At 38.9% G+C, this 16,381-nt stretch overlaps 1 protein-coding gene across 1 annotated transcript; it reads right to left on the bottom strand.

The window, feature by feature from the left end:
* Positions 1 to 6,393: 6,393 nt before the first annotated feature.
* Positions 6,394 to 15,073, bottom strand: LOC139738846 (uncharacterized). Its single transcript, XM_071649482.1, has 3 exons — positions 14,988 to 15,073; positions 8,026 to 8,340; positions 6,394 to 6,770 (listed from the first exon to the last, which is right to left on the bottom strand). Exons 1-3 carry the CDS (start codon positions 15,058 to 15,060, stop codon positions 6,394 to 6,396), a joined length of 765 nt encoding a protein of 254 aa, XP_071505583.1. The 5' UTR covers positions 15,061 to 15,073.
* Between the last annotated feature and the right edge of the window lie 1,308 nt (positions 15,074 to 16,381).

Below are 16,381 nucleotides of genomic sequence, written 5' to 3'. Positions count from 1 at the left end.
GCTGAAAAGTAACAGCATTACTATATGCATGATGAGTGTTCATGCTACATGCTCCTCAATGCATGTATTACATAATAAATACATGACAAACTTGGTAGTAATTTATTAAGTACATTTTACCAAAGGTTTCTAAGGGAGGTATCTTCGAGACAAGTACACTCAGATTAACAATCCCCGCGACAATCCCCCACCCCTTCCAAGAAAGTTATCCCAGGACAACTAGCCCTGAGACAACCAGTCCACTGGAAAATTAACCCCAGAAAAGTTATACTTTCAACAAACACAATCAAAGCTAAATGGAGAAAAGAATGAAGAAAAATAACTCATGGAAAAAGAAGACGAACGGAAAAAAAAGTAAAAGAAGAAGTTTAAAAAAGGCATAAACAACATGAGTGATTTGAAGAAAAAAGAGATGAAAGAGATGAAAGGAGACTAATTGCATAATATGTTAGGTTATAAAACAAAACGCAATAACTGCATTAGGAATGACAGAAGTGAACATGATGAAATACTAAAAACAAAAATAACTTTAAGAAAACTGAAGACAAGATGCGTTTAGAAACGTCAGTATTAAGTGTTATCTATTGTTGTTATATTCATTATAATTAGAAGAAGAAGGAAAAGAATAAGATAAAGAAAAGGGAAAAGGGAAAGGGAAATGCATGCCTAAAAAGTTTTAAAATCATTCCTAAGTTTGATCGACCTGAGGTGCAATTAGTTTGAGATCAGTCAGTCCACAAAGAGTCGGAACTGTTTCATGAAGCCACTTTATACAATATCTTGCACCAACTTATAACCAATCTCGCACTTCTTCTACGTGCTGGAATACATATTCATGTACATGTATATGAATTTCTTTGAAGGCCCCATTCTTTCCAATAAGACTTGATGTGAATCCATCCAAACTTTCGTTGGGTTTATTGTTTGAATTTGTTTCAATTTTGTTCTCATTTAATTCATTTCAATTCAACTTTTATTTCATTTAAAAACATAGACACTTCACTTCCTTTGGTAATAAAGGTTCATAAGCAAATCAAAGTAAACTGAAAAAAAGTATAAAAAGAATGCGCGAACCTTGTAGTACTCGTAAGTTCTCATGTAGACTGAAATGATGAAAATGAAAAACACGTAACTTATATACCCGAGCTATTTCACTCACCGTTTGACTCCAGCGCACCAGGAACACGATTGCTGACTTTGTATGCTCAGACGTACCCCATGATAGCTTGTATTCCTTCCAATGTTCTCCCACTACTCTAGCGGCCTCCTCGGTATGGCATTCAAACGCAACGTCAACACAGAAATACTGCTTAGCAGTCATCTTCAAGTCGTTTATGATATCAAGACCAAGGTCATTCTCTAAAGCTGCAGCGAAATAAAGTAAGTAACGAAACTCTGCATGTCGATTTAGAAGTTTGTGTTTCAGCTCCTTGTAGTGGACGAGATCATCGGTGAATAAATTCTTAATATATAATCCTGCAACATATTCTTGAAACAATTTGTGCGGAAACAAAATCGTTGACACATTTGAGGATAGAATGTTAATATCTCGCCGACGGTCAGTACGGGAGAAATCTTCCTCTTTTGTCAAAACCCCGACCTTGCAGCATGTTTCCAGAGCATCACGGCAATCTTTAAATTTCTCTTCAGGGAATGAAAGTTTCCTTTCTGATAAACCAACCATTGCTATATCACTTATATCCTGAATTGCTCTACCAGCTACCTCTACGTATTCAATAGTTTTCTGATTTTGTAGATTTTCACAACATTTCGAGGCGTAATGCCTCTTCAGAAAAGAGATCATTTCTCCAAAGACATTGGAGAAAGTTTGCAGCTTCTGCATTTCTGTTCGTCTTTCTTCAGTGAAATCCTTCCACAGCATGAGACACAGCATTGAACAATATATCGGAAAAGGAGTGATGTTCGAGCGGATAATTTCATTTTCGTCTATGAAATTGATCAAGTTTTCTGCTAGAGTGTCTTTCTCTTTTACCCGAAAATACCTCCTGATATAAGCTGACGAACTCTTCTCGTTGAATCCATCGACGCTTATAAAACTGTAAGCTTCTCCAAAACTCTTGAATTCATCAGTTCTCCATGGTCGTGTGGTTACAATAACTTTGCATGACTTGTATCGCTCTAATCCTAGAATGAGAATGACCTCACTGCTGCTGTTTTCTTTGAAATTCCCGTCAAACTCGTCGAACCCATCAAACACAAGGAGAACTTGCCTTGGGTTTCTTGAGATGTATTCATCTATCGCTTTTGTTGTTGCGGTGTTTGAATTAGAGAGGCATCTCTTTACGATAACGCCAATACTTTCTTCGATCCTGACATCTCGGAGAGGAATTACTAGTACCATGTCCACATCCTGGAGAATCCTACCTTGACACCAGTCCCAGGCAATCTTAGCGCAAAGCGTTGATTTACCGACGCCTCCTTCACCCTGGACCAGAATGCGCTTGGAAAGATTTCCACTTCCGTCGTTGGTCAGAAGATCGTCGAAAGTTATTGGTGTCTTAAGCATTCTACTTTGATCGACCAGACTCAAATTGGTATAAACTTTATCTAATTCGACACGCTCCTTAGAGTTGAGTGGATCCACCGTGACCTTGCGTCGTGACACATGATAATATTCCTTCAGCTCTTCTTTGCATTGCTCTACTTGTTCCTTTGTAAGAGACGATGGTCCTTGGAAGAAGAATTAAAGCAGATAGACAGAAAAAGAAGATGTTCCTTACACGTGAATATGTATGCATGTAAATGTTAGGTGGCACAACATATTTCGTTCTCCTATGTGTTTTCGCATTTTATTTCCGAGCTTTCGATCTCAGGCATCGTTCACGGCTGTGAATGACAGATATAATATTACGTATCATTAGACTTTGTTCATATCACAGGAAAATGTCCGCAATCAAATGTAATTTTTTTTTATTCGATATCCATATCAGAGGACATTGTATAGCATTATACACCTAGGTAGTATTTACATTATTTATGACGTATTTTTAATTATTTTTATTGTATAATGTCTGCTATTTTATTATCATATTCAGAGCCGTGAACAAGGCCTAAGGCCGACAGCTCGGATACAAAATGCGGTTGGCAAAGCTACATCACCCGATGATCTCATTCCCACACTGTATACAATTATCTACACTCAGCAAAAAAAAAGAAAAAGAATGTGAACACTTTTTCAAGTTCATATTTCTCATAGAATATCAGGCCACATATTGATGTTTTATATATCAAGTTAAAGGCAATTTGATTGGCTATCAACCTGGTACGTCAATAAAAGGGACAATTTACGCAAGAGTAAAAACATTCATTTTCTCCTCCAAAGCAAAAGAATAGAAATTCTCATAATGGACAAATTTTCATACAGGCGTATGTGCTCCTTAATAGAAAAATCACAGTAAAAGACAAATGCACCATAATAAGAACATAAATCAAATTGGAGAAATTACTCATTGATCTCTGTATTATTGTCTTTGTAGCCCAAAAGATATAGAAAGGCAAAACAAAAAGGGAGAAAATGAAGAATCTCTCTCAAATCTAAATACAATTGACATTTCAGAATAGGCAATATCAACAAAAGTGGTAGAAATTTGAAAGTTGTTTTTTTATAATTAAGCACATACATCAAATAATACAAGTGGTTCTTGGATTTTTTTCATGAATTCTTGAATTCTAAATTTAAGAGAATGAAATAACAAACAATATTAACACCTTTACGGCTTACTCCCTGTGTCATTTGACCTTGAGCTGATAAGATTCTCTCCCCCCCCCTTTTTATTTTCCCATCACTTTGTTCTTGCTTGAAGATATAAAGAGGTACAAGACACCGAAAACTAATTTTTGCTATTCATTTATGTCTGTCATTGTGTTAAATTGGTCTTTTGTTATCATTGCTATCTTGAAGGACAGATGTAAATGAACGATTCCATGTCAAATTCGGCAATTATTACATTGGTGCCTTGGAAGACAAAAAACAAGTATGTTCCTTCATGCGTAAAATTTCTCTTTGTATTAACCTACCAGGTCAAAACCCAAGAAAAATCTTTAATATGGTATATGACACAAAGATTTGCATTAACATCTTCAAAAACTATGCACTGAAAGAGTGTATACTTTTTTTTTTGCTGAGTGTGTAACAATGTATGTATGCAATGTACATAGGTATATTTTTTATAAAAAGAGAGAGAGAGACAGAAAGACAGAAAGAATTGGAAAGTTTCATCCAAAATGCAATATACATTTGGACCGTGCTATAAAGATATATAGCTTTTCCTCTGCAATTAGATAAAAAGACTAGAATTTTCACCTTTACGGTCACCCCGATTAAGGAATGCAATTTAAATTAGAGAAAAAAATATTAATGAAATCATGATTTCTGATTTTGTTTTTGTCTTTTTCAAGGCGGTGGAGGTAGAATTTTTACCTCGAACTACCAGATCGTCGCTCATGGCCAAATCGACTTCATGGCCAGATTCATCCATTTCATTTATATTTGGCCAAATTCTATCTGTCAATGCGGAGAATGAATGTATGCATATTTAGAAGGCAGTATTAGAACCGCTTTGTCCCACTTGACTTTTTTAATGGTCATCAAGGTTTGCAATCATTTTAATGTTTTCCTTTTTCTTCTTATTTACAGTACGTGATATATAGGCATGTTATAATCTATATGTGTATTATTTATAAAATGATTACCAATGATTTTCGTTTTATGCTATAATAATGTATTAAAACCAAGCCTAGTTCAAAGCTGTTTTATGGGTTAAGTTTTGTTTAATCCCTGTAGATTAGGTCCATTTCAGGCACTTTCAGTTGTTGACGGAGATGCAATTAACCTTTACCTTTCTATAATCACACGTAACAAAATGTTTCCGAACGAAAACGTTTGTTTCTGTCTTCGCATTGACTGAGTTTTTATCTTGATTGGCAAATATCGGGTAGAACAATGCATCGTCTTTTACACCAACTAGTAAATATCTAGTCAATGTGTGCGTATAGTGAAAAAAACATACTGGTATGTTAATCTATAAAATAAAAAGATGAGAGCTTAGCTATTTGATATATTTTTTCATACTCAGCATTAATTCTTTTTCTTCATCAACTCCCTCTAGTCTGTGTGGTCTCCGCCAACAGGGATTCCAGCCACATCCTGGGAAACATAACAATTGAAATATGTTAACAGCAGCAATACTTACAATCATTTCCAATGCGTATATATACATATATATGCATTGTTAAAACTGTGTACCTGCATTTAATAGAGAAAGTAGAGATTTCAGCAAAGTGGGGTAGGGGACGATATCTCACGTAAGTACTTATAGCCAGAGTTGTTTATGTTCATTTGGTAAACTGAAATGTTCTCCTTGTTTTCATGTCATGATAATTACCTGAATAAATTTTTTCTCTTAAAAAAAAAAAAAAAAAAAAAAAAAATGTGTTTTCACATCTTACGCGGTTTAGGCCATGGTTCTCACCTAAAGCAATTCCCTCACATTTTGAACAATTGATAAAAAATTAAAATCAAATTCCTCAGAACGAATATTCAAATCATATACCCAAAAACACTTTCACCAGTCGTACCTTTTTAAGTGAACTACAAAAATTTCGAATTCTGTCACAAACCGCATGTTTGCCTATTGTAGCACGTTCGATTCCGCAATAGGAAATGCTGCTCTAAAAATGGAATCGCTTGCTGTTTGTTTAAAGTGCAACGACTGATACGGTGTTGACGCAGTTCGACTGTAATTTACTTCCATGTGGTAAGCAAAGGTGTCCCCCTGAGAAAAGCAAGGCATGCATTAAAATAATTCTTTTAAGTCGTTACCGTTTCGCGGCAGGTAGTCCGGGTAGTATCTTTGAAGAAACTTTCCAGCAAGGAGAAACAGGGTTACTAGTGTAACGGATACACCAATGATTAGTCCAATGATTAGAACCGAATTACGATGTTTTCCTGAAATTTGATATAGACACAGAGGGGTACACGTTTATATTTGTTTTTACATTTTGCAGACATTAAGAAAACTAAATATTTTAATACGTAATTGTTTGCTGTGATAGGGCTAAAGAAGTTGGTGATGGCGTGGATAAAAACTGTCGTAAATAATGTTCTTATTATACAAAAATTAATAACATAGTTGAGATAAAACATTGCAAACGAGTGTAAGATTTAGCTTTCTTTACCTATAATCACGTTCATGAAAGAAAATGTAAATGCTTCCTGTGTCCATGTGTTTCAATAGTAAAAATAATTGAACCATTTTGCCTAACCAATAACTTACCTTAATAATACTAAAAAGTACCAAAATAATTCAATCTTCCTTTGACAAATCTGAATTGCAACATGGATTAAAAGTATTGTTACTTTGCTTTAAAGTGTTATCCTATACAGAAACAATGTGTGACAAAACCTGGTATGCTAGGCAGGACGGTGATTCCAACGGTCGATGTTCCATTCAACGAGTCACCGGCAGCCATGCACGTGAAGGTTTGCTCTGTCTCGTGGCTGGCTAAAACAGTGATTGTCTCGAATCTCTCGTATGTGTTGTCAGATAGTGTTTTCTGTTGTGAAACCACTGAATCCATTCTCTTTCCCGATTCATCGGTCCACAGCATGGAAATGTTAGGCTTGAATCCACCAACGACACACGTAAGTGTAACAGAAGGATCATCGGATGGAGGTTGGTAAGAACACAGGCTTTGATGAGACTGGGTCTCATCAACGCATTCCTCAATTGCATGTTTTGATGCCTTCGCTATATAGAGACACATACAATTAAACATGAAATAACGCATGTTTTACATTCAAAGGTACTATATAAATATATACTAACTATAAACAAAAAAGTCGCAGCCTTTGATTTTACGTGAGAACTCAAAAAATGTCAAATGGGTCAACCTAGTCAAATTTGAGTATTTCATATTTTCTGAAAGAGCTATTCTTCTTCCACATTATCCTTCAGTTTGGGATCATAACAGGAATGGGAAAGTGAGTCTTCAGCCGTTATTCTTCAACTTATTTTTGAGAGAGGATAGAATGATCAAGTACATTGTATGTCTTAGAGTCCCCCTTTCATTCCTTGAAATCCTTTACACACTCTTCACTTTCAAGTCTAGTATAGCTTTTGAAAATATATCTCTACTGCTTTGAAAGTTGGCGTTAATCATAGACAGAATTTGTTAATAGAACATTATCAATTTCAGCTTAATCTGACAATCCCTTCATTGTTGTTGGTCCCGTGGTTTATATCCCGTGATTTGTCCCTTTCATTGCACAGTTAGCACGGCACGGTAGATATTAACGTTTGAATAGACCCTGTACTTCAGAGCCTCTTCTTTCAGTTCACACTTTTCCAGAGTGTGTACTTTCTTTCTAGTATTGATAGGTTAGGGGAGTCTATTTTCATTAATTTATACATCATTCTAAAGCTTGAAGTCTGCTCTTAAAGAATCTGCACCCAATTAAAAATCCATATCTGGTGACTTTTTCTTGGTTTTGTGATGCAGGGTCACATATCGTCATTCAAGTGAATGCATGTCTTTTATCATAATTATACAATTATGTACAATTCAGAAATTTCATTGCTTTAAGTCACAATTCAATAAACAATGAATGATTATTACAACAATAATGAACATGGTGCATAGAGTCGAAGGTTAGCGCTGAAAATTATATGAGAATATGCAGACATGCATAGACTCAGGTAAGTCAATACATTTACTGCAAAATGAAACAAAATAACCGTTAACCACGAACACAACGGCAAGATTGAATATTCGACGCGTCACCTGAAAAATTAAAAAATGACATTAGTACTCATGTGTCAATGCGAGAAAATGACAACTGACTTTAATTTGAGAAGACATCAATTCTTTCATCAATCCTCAATTCGTTTAACTTGCATATCGAACGAACTTTTTTTTTCAGTTCACCAAATCCACTGAGACGATACCTTGAACATTAAGGTTGTCTCCCACTCACAAAATATGGCAGGGAAACATACTACTTACAGCTGACGGTCATAAAGGTGGAATTGCTAACGCTTTCAAGATTCTGAAGCACCGCCTCGCAGTAATAACGACCCTCGTCTGCCACCTCCAATTCGGTGATAACGAGGCTGAAGTTTTCGTCGATGTTGAATCTTTCCTCCCTGCTCTCAGGTACTCCATCGAAGAACGTAGCCTTTGTCGTCCTCCGCTGCTGCCCTTGCAAAGTGCTCACCATGTCCCAGTACACACCGAAAGGCTCTTCTTCGACGTCACATCTCAGTCGGATGTCCTCCCCTTTCCATCCTCGAACGGTGGGGGCAGTACTCACGACTGAAGCTAAACGATGGGAATTTAAGCAAATTCAGTTTATAGCACCATCGTATGCCTGCATAATTAAGAGCTAAATAGACTACTTCAACATCTTCGCATGCATGCTCCGAGACGCCACGGCAAGTTTCTGGCATCAAAGAGATTAGATTATACTCCTAGTGCATCAGATGAAAATGACATTTTCTTCTCCCTCAAATTATGTACGGTTTTATTCTTTTCATTTTTAATGTTTATGTTTACTTCGCTCTCAAATGTACCAAACATTGCGTTGTTTTGTTTTTTGTCCACCAACATTTTCGCAGATTTAACCCCTTGGTTGTGGTCTTTGCATCCGAAGGCGTTCGTAACTGTTAAACATGAAGTAAGTTGCAATGGCAGGCAGTCTTACCTACATTTACTGACATCGTAATTCCATTGAGAAAAAACAATGGGTCTTGATGTGAAAATTCTTACATAACATCATATCTCTCTCATATTCATTCACAGAACATGTTGATAGTATAAATGAATAAGGTAACAGCAGCGTGATATTGGTGTTTGATTTTTTTTTTCAATTTGCGATCCTATGTACATTAATAACTACATTTACTGATCTAACGAACGAAGGTGTCCACTTATGCGTTAGGTTTCCCTTTGTATTGACTTACAAAACTGATAGCTAATTATCAAGATATATGGTATATAATGCACTGAGTCTTATCAATATCTACTGTGCAAAACATTAACAGGAAAAAGTGTTCATTCCTTTTTTTTCATTTTCTTTTTTGCTGAGTTTATATCAAAGAAATACAGATGGTGTCATTTATATAAATCTACTACTATTAAAGTATGGATTCTTCTTGGAAAATTTGTCAAAATGAGTCGAAATCTGTAGCACATCCATTGTTACGTAAAGACATTTACAGAGCTTTGTCTCCAGCAAGTATCAAGATATATGTTACAATTCGATGAAAGGTTTTGAATCTGTTTATCAATGTTCGATTTGATTGGGCAAACATTTTGCTACAAGAATCACCTTTTACAGAACTGCTCATCACCCCCCCCCCCCCCATATAGATGTACTAGGTCATATCTTTTGATGTTTCGTTGCCTCTACTATGATCAATTATAAACTTCCAAACAAGTTCAAACGTTAATGCGTTTTTGCAACTTTATAGGAAATCAAGTTTTAAAAACAAATTTAACAAATTAAAGCGTAGACTAATTCAACGAAAAAAAAAGCTCCACTGCTCGCCCCCCCCCCCCCGAAAAAAAAAATAAATAAATGGGAAAACGGTATGAAATTTAAAGTTAAAATGACATGGGTTCCAGAAACGGTTATACTGGTCATAGCACACGTGCATTCAAAATGAATTGACAATGTCATTACCACCTTAAAAGTCTCCTGCCTGCACACAGGCCTATCTTCGATTGCCTTTTTTTATGACATCAAAACAAAGAAGGGCATGTATTGATATATATGTATGTATGTATATATATATATATATATATATATATATATATCCTATTTGACATGGCATGCTTCACGCTTAGAAGAACTAGGCAATGAAGACGGTAAGGAGAAGGAGTCATATAGTCAAAGAATTATCGAAGATGAAGATTTTGTATTAGAGGGCCTACGTCATGTTCAAAGGGGCCCTGACATCCAAAGCATGTTGATTATTGTTGATTTATGATACCCTCAACATCACTTTTGCGTTAAAAACAAATATCCTTTCTATTTTCCTATGTTTCTGTCATATTGATTTGACTAACAAAAGACATGTCGAGGGAACATGCAAGTTATGCTGAGTCAAGGGGAAGGTGCATTCCAATGTCTTTTGTTCAACATTTCAGTACTTTAGCAATGATTGACAGATGAGGTCATCTCAAGAATAATATTGATTATGGAATGTTTCTAGGTATTCGTTTCACCGCAAAAGTGATGTTGAGGGTGTCATAAATCAACACAAATCAACGTGCATTTGGATTCCAGGGCCCCTTTAAATGTATGATATGAAATTCGGGGCGTATCAAAAGTGGTCACTTTCTTAGCTTCATGAGCCACACATTGCATTTACCCTTCGAGTATTACACAAACTTTCTTGTCAGTTTCCTATTTACGAACCAAGTGTCCTTTTGCTCTTTCCTTTAGCATCTTCCGTTTTATGTTGAAGTCTTTGCACACTTAATATTAGCCGGGTTCACACGTACACCAATTAGCGGGATACAAATCTCGAGATTTGCATCGCGATCGTCATCCCGAGTTTTTTGCACGTGTGGACAGAAAAAACCCGAAAATTAGCGGGATAAGCATCACGATGCTAATCCCAAGAAATCTTGCGCTGGTTCGCCAATTAGCGGGATAATTGGCCCCGCGCTTGTACGTGTGAACGGTCGGGATTACAATCTCGAGTTTTTACATCCCATCATGCAATGCGCACATGACAACAGCGAGGCCTCTGCGAAGAAGTCCTTCACCTCTTTGGAGCACAACAACAACAGCGCGCGAACCACACCACTGACGCGTAAAAGACAATGGACAAAGGTAAGTGCGCGCAGGCAGTGATAGAGAAGGGCGCTGTGTGACCCAGTTTGCAGGCTTTGCTGTTATATCTATCGGCAATTAGCGGGATAATTCGGTACGTGTGGACGCTCGCCAAATTAGCGGGATACCGATCGAGATCGCCATCCCGCTAATTTGGTACGTGTGGACGCTCGCAAAAAAACTCGGGATGAGCATCGCGATCGTCATCCCGCTAATTTGTACGTGTGAACCCGGCTAATAGCCGGGTTCACACGTACACCAATTAGCGGGATACAAATCTCGAGATTTGCATCGCGATCGTCATCCCGAGTTTTTTGCACGTGTGGACAGAAAAAACCCGAAAATTAGCGGGATAAGCATCGCGATGCTAATCCCAAGAAATCTTGCGCTGGTTCGCCAATTAGCGGGATAATTGGCCCCGCGCTGGTACGTGTGAACGGTCGGGATTACAATCTCGAGTTTTTACATCCCATCATGCAATGCGCACATCACAACAGCGAGGCCTCTGCGAAGAGGTCCTTCACCTCTTTGGAGAACAATAACAACAGCGCGCGAACCACACCACTGACGCGTAAAAGACAATGGACAAAGGTAAGTGCGCGCAGGCAGTGATAGAGAAGGGCGCTGTGTGACCCAGTTTGCAGGCTTTGCTGTTGTCTCTATCGGCAATTAGCGGGATAATTCGGTACGTGTGGACGCTCGCCAAATTAGCGGGATACCGATCGCGATCGCTATCTCGCTAATTTGGTACGTGTGGACGCTCGCAAAAAAACTCGGGATGTGCATCGCGATCGTCATCCCGCTAATTTGTACGTGTGAACCCGGCTATTGTGTATGATCATTTCTAACAATAGCCGGGTTCACACGTGCACCAATTAGCGGGATACAAATCTCGAGATTTGCATCGCGATCGTCATCCCGAGTTTTTTGCACGTGTGGACAGAAAAAACCCGAAAATTAGCGGGATAAGCATCGCGATGCTAATCTCAAGAAATCTTGCGCTGGTTCATCAATTAGCGGGATAATTGGCCCCGCGCTGGTACGTGTGAACGGTCGGGATTAGAATCTCGAGTTTTTATATCCCATCATGCAATGCGCACATCACAACAGCGAGGCCTCTGCGAAGAGGTCCTTCACCTCTTTGGAGCACAACAACAGCGCGCGAACCACACCACTGACGCGTAAAAGACATTATAAAATGGGTTCAAGAATGTAGCCAATTGGAAGCGCTGAAATGAGTCATGTGTGCGTGCATTATTTTCTTCAGGTATGCACTAAGAAGAGTCTCTCTTCCACCTCCCTGGCCTGACGTACGTCACAATGTTTTACACTAGCAGTGCGCACTCAATCAGTTGTTACAAGTGCGTCACGCGCTACTATACGCGCTGTCAATCCTGTAAACAACTTCTAGTTCGGGCCGCGGGCTGCCACAACAGCCGGCGGCCTTTCTTGTGCATAACAGTACGTGGCGTACGTATACTCTTATATACGTACGTACAGTAGGCTACTTATGTGCGGGATTTCCGAGTGCGACGTGCGTAAATGTTTGGGACGAACATCTTCGGACATCTTGACTTTTGAGCGAGTGCTACATGTAGCTGACTGGTATTGACCCACAAAGGTACGTGAATAATGATGTTAGTTTTCGACCCATTTTATAAAACAAATGATGCACAGGATTATTTCGTGGCGTTAGTGAAGGTGCGGCTCACTCTCGAGTATTGACGACGGTTGCAAACATGCACTCGGCTGCGCCTCGTGCATGTCGCACCATTGTCAATACTCTCGAGCGCGCCGCACCTTCACTAACACACTCTATCCTGTGCATCATTAGTATAATGGACAAAGGTAAGTGCGCACAGGCAGTGATAGAGAAGGGCGCTGTGTGACCCAATTTGCAGGCTTTGCTGTTATCTCTATCGGCAATTAGCGGGATAGTTCGGTACGTGTGGACGCTCGCCAAATTAGCGGGATACCGATCGCGATCGCTATCCCGCTAATTTGGTACGTGTGGACGCTCGCAAAAAAAACTCGGGATGTGCATCGCGATCGTCATCCCGCTATTTTGTACGTGTGAACCCGGCTAATATTCTGCTTTTGTTAAACATTTTTCACCTATTGTGAAGGAGTGTTTTCACAAGACATGCAAGGTCCAAAGTGCACGCGCGATTTTCCACTGCCTGTGTAAGCGCTGGCTGTCTTCATAAACGGAATGCACTTCTAGTGTTGTATGTATTTGTACTTGGTATCATACAAGAACACAATACAAAGCGTGATGAATGTCACAAATGAATACACATGCGTTGCTGGCAATGCTAACCGGCATGCGGATTTCTCTTTACAATGTAAGATGGCCAACACTGTGTATTATCCAGACGCATGCATTGCACTTGCAGTTTAATAGTAAAGTACGCTTTTCTGTGGCGGGTGTCATGTTCTTTCACAGTTTCCCATCCAGTGGGAATTCCCGGGTATTGCGATAGAGTTATGACCTACATGAAATGAACGAAATTTTCAGCAGGTTTCGTGTTAATCAGCGACATTTTCGGCCCACATTTGCAATGTATATAAAATACATTAAGAAAGGGAAAGAAAAAAGAAAAAAGGGGAAGTTTACAAGTTCGAGCGGTATTTTCCACTACCCGAAGATTGCTCTTTGCCTGCGTTTTACATGGTTACATGCAAGAACCCGACACTATACCTCATATGTGAATTGCATGCGTATTTCATTCAAAGGCAGATGCTTAGCAGGGGCGGATCCAGGAATTCTGTAAAGGGTAGGCGCATTTAGAAAATTAAAGGGGGCGCTCCCATCCCCCTCCCCATTTTTTTTTTATTTCTTTTGTTCTAACAGGAAAAAAAAAAATCAGAGGGGGGCGCGACCGGTGGGCCACTCTCTGGATGCGCCACTGCCGAGGCCCTAATATCCAGGCACATGTATTATAAGTTATAAGGGGAAAATGCACTCATCTTCACTTCACATACCCTTCCAGCTAATAAAGTAAGCCTATTTCCTCCCTTTGAAAGCAAATGACCTTCGTGCTTGCCAAAGAAACCCCCGTTTGAGAGCTTTATGTTATAGTGCCTTGCACCCTCCCTCCCCTCCACAAGAAGAAACAACCAAGTACAAGACATAATTATTCAATTATCATACCATCCATCTCTCTCTCATTCTCTCTCTCTCTCTCTCTCTCTCTCTCTAAGTTTCAATTAAAGCCGTTATTCTGATACATAAGGAGAGAATTATGTATGTGTCTGTGTCTGTGAGTGAGTGTGTTTGTGAGCGCGTGTGCAACACCATTATACATGTACATGCATTACGTTTATTGAATATCATTGTTGGATTTGGTTGTGATATGGGGTGTGTTAGGGAGTAGGTAATTAAGGAGAGTAAGCCTATAGCTACTTCTGTGTGCGTATGTGTAAGTTTATGAACTAAGTATGTATGTTATGATCCTCGGATCATCCCGTTGATTTGGTTTTGGTTCGATTAATTGTTGTGGATTGCATATTGTTTGCATACTTTCAAGATTAATGTTTCTGTGTAAAAATCTAGAAATCAAATAAATGCTATTGACAAACAAAATGAAATAAAAATGTGTGTGTGTGTATTGGCAATTGTTCTGTTCATAATGAAATCAACCAGAAATCATAAGAAACCAAACAAAAATAAAAATTTCGTGAGACATGAATATCTCAGGAGTCGATGTAATAAAAGAGTAAAGGATACACACACACAGAGACACACACACAGAGACACACACACACGCACACACACACACACAGAAGTTTTGAAAACAAATACACGCACTTACACACACAAACACACAAACACAAGAAAAAAAAATGAGTCGAATTTCCTTCCGGGAAAAGAGCGGAAATTAAAGGAACACCTACGTAGGGACGCAGTCCCATCAACCCCACGGAGAGGGGGGGGGGGGGGGAATAGTCAAATGCCGCATCTATCACTTCTCCAAGTTCAGAACCTTAACATGCATGCACAACTCAGTCAATCATTGATAATATCTGATGGTATTCTGGTTGATTCTGTTCTATATACAGTACCATTAGTGGTTGTACTAATACTGGACCAGAAAACTCCACAACAGAACATCATATTACTTACCCTCTGCAGCGGGGCCACGGGACACCGCCGAAATCAAAGCTAGTAGCAGAACGAGATCGTATTTTCTTTCCATCGCAAATAGCCAAAGACAGACACATTTGATATAGAACAAGTAAGCATACTCTTACTCTGCAATATCTGCCATGTCTGTCAACGTCTTACTGATCAAAATCATTGCAGTCATGGCAGTTTTGAAAATTGGGCACTATAATAGTGTGACACACCCATGCAACGCACCCTGGCGAAGTGTACGAGAGCCTGTCGTGAAAAAGAAAAAGAATAATGTTGAAGTAAACGCGTCGTGGTATAACGCACGGTCCAATAGTTTGCCAAAGGTGTCTTATTTTAATAGCATGAAACGGTATTAATGCAGACATGTACCTATTGTGTATCATGACTGTAGAACATACAGGAGATAACGCTCAGTGTTGACTGTAGTTCAAGGTTCAGTGGGACTAACTTTATCTCACTTTATAAATAGTTCTTATTAATGTTATGAATGACATGAATGAAGCGCCTAATAATATCCTGTCCAGAGTGCTTTTTTTTTCTTCTTTTTTTTTCTTTCTTTTTTTTTTTTTTTTTTTGCATTTTTCTTGCAGAGTCGATCAAAGGAACGCGCTGAACTGAAATAGCGCGCGAATGCGATTTTGCTTACAGTTGCGGAGCCGGGCGGGGTAGCGCTATTTTTCGTCAAAAAAAAAAACAAAAACAAAAACAAAAACAAGCTTAAAAAACAAGACAAAAGGAAAAGGGAAAAATAGCAACGCGTGCGCCCCCCCCCCCCCCTCCCCCCTCCATTATACCTTACATTTTGAAAAGGCGCCCTCTCTTTCCGGGATTACATGGATCCATCCCTGCTTTTTGTATAATAGGCTAGAATACTGCATGATAGAACATTCACACTGCGTTAAGATGAATAATGTGATGCCAATTGAACTGCTTGCAGTTACGATGTCAACACAATATTGAACAGTGAAAAACCTAATTTCCATGGGGGGGGGGGGGGTTCACGCAGCTGTTAACGACTTTAATATAAACGACTGGACCAAGTTCTCATGTGCTATTTACTCAATGCGAAGAAGAATTGATCACCAGTCGTTCTCAAGTTGTTCGTTACTTTAAGAACAGTTTTATGAAACACCCCCTGTAAAGGTTATTCAAAATTTACTGGATTCTGAAAGCTAATCATATTCCTGCTTTGCGAGATTAACCTTGCCAACCTCGAGTGCATGCTAAACTAATTCTTGTCTGAGGAGGTTATGAGGGCCTACTTGCCGTTATACCGATACGCAGTATTTTGTTAAAATGGCTTAAAGGTGTTCTGACTACCCGAGCATTGAGAATTAAGGGTTTCTGGGACGAACACTGCACTAGGGCTTTCTATATGTGGG

Source organism: Diadema antillarum, unplaced genomic scaffold (assembly GCF_040938485.1).
Source record: "Diadema antillarum isolate AM-2024a unplaced genomic scaffold, OU_Dant_1.0 seq00000770_RagTag, whole genome shotgun sequence".
Taxonomy (NCBI): Eukaryota; Metazoa; Echinodermata; class Echinoidea; order Diadematoida; family Diadematidae; genus Diadema; species Diadema antillarum.
This window is presented reverse-complemented; position numbering and strand designations above follow the sequence as displayed.

Excerpts from the sequence above, each read along its gene's own strand:
- LOC139738846 (XM_071649482.1), bottom strand. The coding sequence starts at position 15,060 with ATGGAAAGAAAATACGATCTCGTTCTGCTACTAGCTTTGATTTCGGCG. Across the intron at positions 8,341-14,987 it reads CCGTGGCCCCGCTGCAGAGG|CTTCAGTCGTGAGTACTGCC; the intron begins GTAAGTAATATG and ends CCCATCGTTTAG. Across the intron at positions 6,771-8,025 it reads CACCTTTATGACCGTCAGCT|CGAAGGCATCAAAACATGCA; the intron begins GTAAGTAGTATG and ends GTCTCTATATAG.